Raw genomic sequence first — 4,993 nt, 5'->3', positions numbered from 1 at the left:
GAGAGCTATCTCAAATGAGCCTAAGTAAATGTTACCAATACGTACTCACAAAGGAGAGTGTAAGATAATGAAGAGACCAATCCCTATGAACACTCTAAATGAAAATATTGAGTTTAAAACACTCAATACTAATGATGAGATGAGAAATCATCTATTGAGCTATGATGTCCTTATACTAGAAGCCAGCTTCCATGATGTATGAGTTGAATGTAATGGAACTTTATACTGAGCACCGATTGGCTAGCTATGAGCGGTGATGCCTTCTTTCGGGAAGGGTGGAGGTTCACGTAACTCTCATGAGATGAGACTGTACGGCTTGCCGGGTATGGTTCTCCATACATCTCCTAGTCTTTGAACCTATATTGCCACTATAGGGATCTAGCGGGGTTAAATTCCCATATACGCTAGCATGTTATTGAGTCACTTTGGCCGGTGATTCCACCTCTTTTAGGTGTGGGGGAGACACTGGATTTCATGATGCTCACATGATCTATGTCGGTTAAAGTTAATGTTTCCAATGACTGAATAAGGCCAGCCTCAAATTAATCATATAAAGAAATGAATGATACCGAAGGTGTTAGGATAGGATAATCAATAGGTTAGCTAGATTCAGGTAATGACATTAGGTTATTCCTGATCATTGCACAGAAAACTCGATGAAAGTCTTAAACTACATCCTATTATTAATGCTGCATTTGTGCTAATAATGGGAGAAAAATCAAAGTACATTCTTGGTAAAGGATCTGGAATTAAGTCAGCAAGTAGAATATCTAGAAATGAAATTAAAGAACAACTTCTAGCAGTACAAAAGGAAGCAGAAGAAGAACGCTATAAACGAGAGAGTGTAGAGATCAAACTAATGGAAGCTAAGAATCAACTTGAAGAGGAGCGAAAGAACCGAGAAATAATGGAATTTCGTTTAGTGCATGACCAAAAATTGTTAAAAGAGTGCATGATGGCGCTAGTATCTCATTTGAAGAACCCAAGGTATTTATTTATAGTATATATCACTAAATTAGTAGATGTTTCTTCCTCATTCTATTCTTCTCTTATCGACATACTAAGTTATTAATTTGTACCATATTTAACAGAATGACCTTCCTGCTTCAATTTTCAATATCTTTACAACTTCAACTACTTCTAATGAGACAAGTTGTGCATGTCTAATGAATAACAATTGGGTAAGTAATTTTTATTTAAATTATTTATCTTTTTAGTAAATGTAACTATTAGGAGTATTTAGTAGGTATTAGTACAACTTTTGTTTGGGCTAGTAATACATCTCCTTATGTTAGTTATATCTCTATGCATATCCATCAATCATTTTAATTAAATCAAACAAATACAATTTTGATATATATTTACTTAAAGCTTATAATCTTTATGTTGGTGAGCAATTGCAGGAAGATTTACATGTAAAGAAAAATCAAGAATCACAGATGCAGAAAGAGTTGGATAACTTGAAAGACGTCTTGAATTTTGAGAAGCAAACTTAGAAATGGCTATTTATGATTGTGATAAATTCAATACATTGTGCAATGAAAAAGATGTAGAGCTTAAGGTATTATTTAAATGTGATAAAATTTGATTTATCAAGGGGACAATCATTCATTTTATTGCTCCATTCTTTAATTTATAGGCTGCCCTAACAGAGAAGCGAAACTTAGAAATGCGGCTTCCAAAGTTGAGTTCTCAAGGTTCAAAGAAAACTACTCCGAAAGAATTGGTTGACGCAAATAATCAGGTAATGCTAAAAACTATTATTTGGCCTTTATATTTTGTCCAGAATAGTATTCATAAAATACAAACTCATGTGACTTCACTAATTTCAGGTCTTTGATAAGATCCATGAAGAGTTGAAAGCTCGTTGTATGTTGCGTACCGCAGAAGAAACAAAAAAAGAGGCTTTTGAGTGAAAAATCATCACTTGAGGAAAAAATTGTAGAGATTGAAAAGAAGAAATCAAGTGAGGTATGTTTCCTAAATATCTCTTGTTTCACTCCCAGCTCTAAGAGTTAAGTCATACTACACTGCCTTCTTCCATACATAGTTTATGTTAATTACAATATTTAATACTAGAAAATTGCAATGAGTTGAAAGATTTATGAGATATTGGTAATCTTTGTAATTTACAATTTTTTGATCGTGATAATACAAGGTTACATTGTCTGTCGTAGGAATGCACAATTTCTATTATACTATATTTATTGTCTATTTTAATCTAGTTTTAGGATAGTTGTCTTCTGTCACTCCACAGCTTATGTTCCCCTAATATATATAGAGGTAGAATAAGAAAAGATAATGAGGGTTCGTTTTTATTTGTTAAACTAATTATAAACAAACCTTTCCACCAAAAAGGGAGATTCTTTTAACAAAATACTATTTTGTTCATTTATGGTTCGATCTGAAATTTGAACCATGTAAAAAAACAAGCATTCGTAAGTGAATTCACAATTTATTCGAGATGCTGGAATCGGACTTTATTACTCCCTCCTGTTTTGGAGAGTAGTATGCCAACAGGAAGTTGATTATGAAAAAAAGAGTTATTAAAATCCCTACACATAGAGAGTTGTTCTTGTGTTTTCACATTTAGCTATTTTCTCTTTTTGAACTCAATTAATGCTCTTGGTCAGTTTTGATAAGAAGGGAATAAGGAAGTCTTTTAGAATCTGGAAACTGTTAAAAAATTTATTACTAAAGGAGATTAAGATTAATTTTGACTTCTTTTTGTTTATATGACATTCTTGGGGTTGAAGGAAGTGAACAGATGATCCTTTGCCAAATCTGGGAAATCTCACTCTCTTCCCTTACAATTTATAGAGTTAATCTGATTTTTATGTGACATTCTTGGGGTTGAAGAAATTAAGTGAACAGATGGTTCTTTGCCAAATCTGAAAAATCTCGCTCTCTATTTATACAAGTTACAAAGTGTCTCTGATTTTGGTCATTTTCAATTGAAATAATTAAGGAAACTAAGGAGATTTATCATGATATTAAAGTGTGTTTGGGTGTATTATTAAGTGTATTGATGTGAATATCTCTGTTTTTTTAGATTTATATTTGTGTATTTTATAGCTTGCTTTATCAAATTATAATTATATTTATCTTTTATTTGCAGGATGAACATGCATAATTGAACCATTGCTTCAATACAAGTACTATTGGAAGATTGGACAATTCAAAAGTTATAACTAGCTAGTAGGATTAGAATATAACTAATGACTTGCTTATTGTTTTCTACTAAAAGTACAAACACATCTATAAGTATTTAGTTCTTTGGATATCAATCTTCATCATATTGACCTTTTCAAATTACTAACTAACTTTTTGTCTTTTTTTTACAACTAATCTTGTTGGTAAAAAAATAATTTGTGGCAACACTATATTTCGTTGCAAAAGTTTTTATAAGCAACAACTGTAGTCATTTAAGGCAACAATTATTTTTGTTGCAATAAGTTAGTTTTGACATCAATATATTTTGTTGTTGCAAAAACTTTTCGCATCAGCGTTTATTGCAACAACATGCAACAAGTTTTATATTGTTGCCTAAAGTACTTTTTGCAACAACATCCTCTATATAGCAACAAAAATAATTGTTGCTAAATCCTTAATTTCTTGTAGTGAGACTCTGTGTTTTCTAAAGAAGGCTCCCTAGTTGAGGTCCCATATATTGAGCCCTCATTTTGGGAAGTCTTAAGGTAAAGTCTATGATAACAAGGTCTCATGGTATATGAATGAATAATATGAAAGAAACTATGTGTTATATGTTATGTGCTATATGAAGATGTTATGTGTTGTATCTAGTACGATAGTGATAACGATGCATGTCTTTCTCATTGCATAATTTTCCCAATCTCCATTTAACAAGTCTACTGACTTGACTTCTAAACATCATATTGTTAGGAAAGAGCAATTCTTCCTCATGCATGTCCCTAGTGTGCTTGCATGTACCCATACTTAGTAAAAGTGTGTACTAATTCCATACAAACATATACTTTTAGGTGCAGGCACAGGTGGACGGTAGAGCCACACGTTTGTTGTTGCAGCTATCCGGATGTCAGCATTCATCCGGAGTTTGGTAGGTCCTCATTCTTTCGAGGATGCTACTATTTTACATTCTAGCGTAGTTTTAGAGTTGAGCTAGTGGAGCATGTTCCACTAGCTTATACAAGTAATACTTAATGAATTATTTCTTTCAGTTTCTTATCTCTTAAATGTTAGATGGTTGATGATGAACGATTATGAAATATTAAGAATGTTTAGCAAGTATAATTAAAGAATCAAAAATTTAAAATTTTTCCGCTAAAATTAATCTATGTAAAGTAAGAATGACGTAAGTAGGCTTGTTTGCGACCTCTGAGAGGTCAACGACGTCGGTCTTGTCTAGGGTCTAGATTCCAGTCGTGACACCTACTCATTCTAATATTTGCCATCTTATTTTCATTTCAGTTACGTTAACTTTAATAATATGCATGCGGAGTTTACGATTAGATACTAAAAAGTTGTCTTATCTCATTACAATGAATCCTAAGTCTAAGGAATATGATGAATATGAAGCTGATGAAGAAATTAAAAGGGGTTTGAATCAATTTGAAAATAAGCCTAAACCTAATTTAAGTGAAACAGAGGTGTTTAATTTGGGAAATCCCGAAGAAGTGAAAGAAATAAAGATAAGCATTCATGTCGATCGACCTATTCGAGACGATATAATTCAAGTTTTAATTGAATATAAAGATGTCTTCGCTTGGTAATAGGATGACATGCCTAGGTGAAGTGCTGATTTGGTAGTTCACAAACTTCCCTTACATCCTGATTTTCCACCTGTCCAGCAAAAGAAGAGAAAATTTAAGGCAGATATGAGTGATAAAATCAAAGAGTAAATCATGAAACAACTGAATACAAAAGTGATCAGGGTCGTCCAATACACTACTTGGTTGGATAATGTTGTGCCAGTACCACAAAAGAATGGAAAGATAAGAGTTTGTGTTAATTA

At 32.5% G+C, this 4,993-nt stretch overlaps 1 protein-coding gene across 1 annotated transcript; it reads left to right on the top strand.

Annotated features, from left to right (window-relative positions):
- Nucleotides 1-3,293, top strand: LOC138339002 (kinesin-like protein KIN-14E). Its single transcript, XM_069290218.1, has 5 exons — nucleotides 1-1,181; nucleotides 1,404-1,561; nucleotides 1,640-1,744; nucleotides 1,833-1,971; nucleotides 3,119-3,293. The coding sequence occupies exons 2-4, from the start codon at nucleotides 1,499-1,501 to the stop codon at nucleotides 1,914-1,916; spliced, it is 252 nt and encodes an 83-aa protein (XP_069146319.1). The 5' UTR covers nucleotides 1-1,181; nucleotides 1,404-1,498; the 3' UTR covers nucleotides 1,917-1,971; nucleotides 3,119-3,293.
- Nucleotides 3,294-4,993: the final 1,700 nt, after the last annotated feature.

Source organism: Solanum lycopersicum, chromosome 10, assembly GCF_036512215.1.
Source record: "Solanum lycopersicum chromosome 10, SLM_r2.1".
In the NCBI taxonomy this organism is placed as follows: domain Eukaryota; kingdom Viridiplantae; phylum Streptophyta; class Magnoliopsida; order Solanales; family Solanaceae; genus Solanum; species Solanum lycopersicum.
This window is presented reverse-complemented; position numbering and strand designations above follow the sequence as displayed.

Coding starts and splice junctions, on each gene's coding strand:
- LOC138339002 (XM_069290218.1), top strand. CDS start 1,499: ATGGCTATTTATGATTGTGATAAATTCAATACATTGTGCAATGAAAAA. Junction 1,562..1,639: donor AAAAAGATGTAGAGCTTAAG/GTATTATTTAAA, acceptor TTTAATTTATAG/GCTGCCCTAACAGAGAAGCG. Junction 1,745..1,832: donor TGGTTGACGCAAATAATCAG/GTAATGCTAAAA, acceptor CACTAATTTCAG/GTCTTTGATAAGATCCATGA.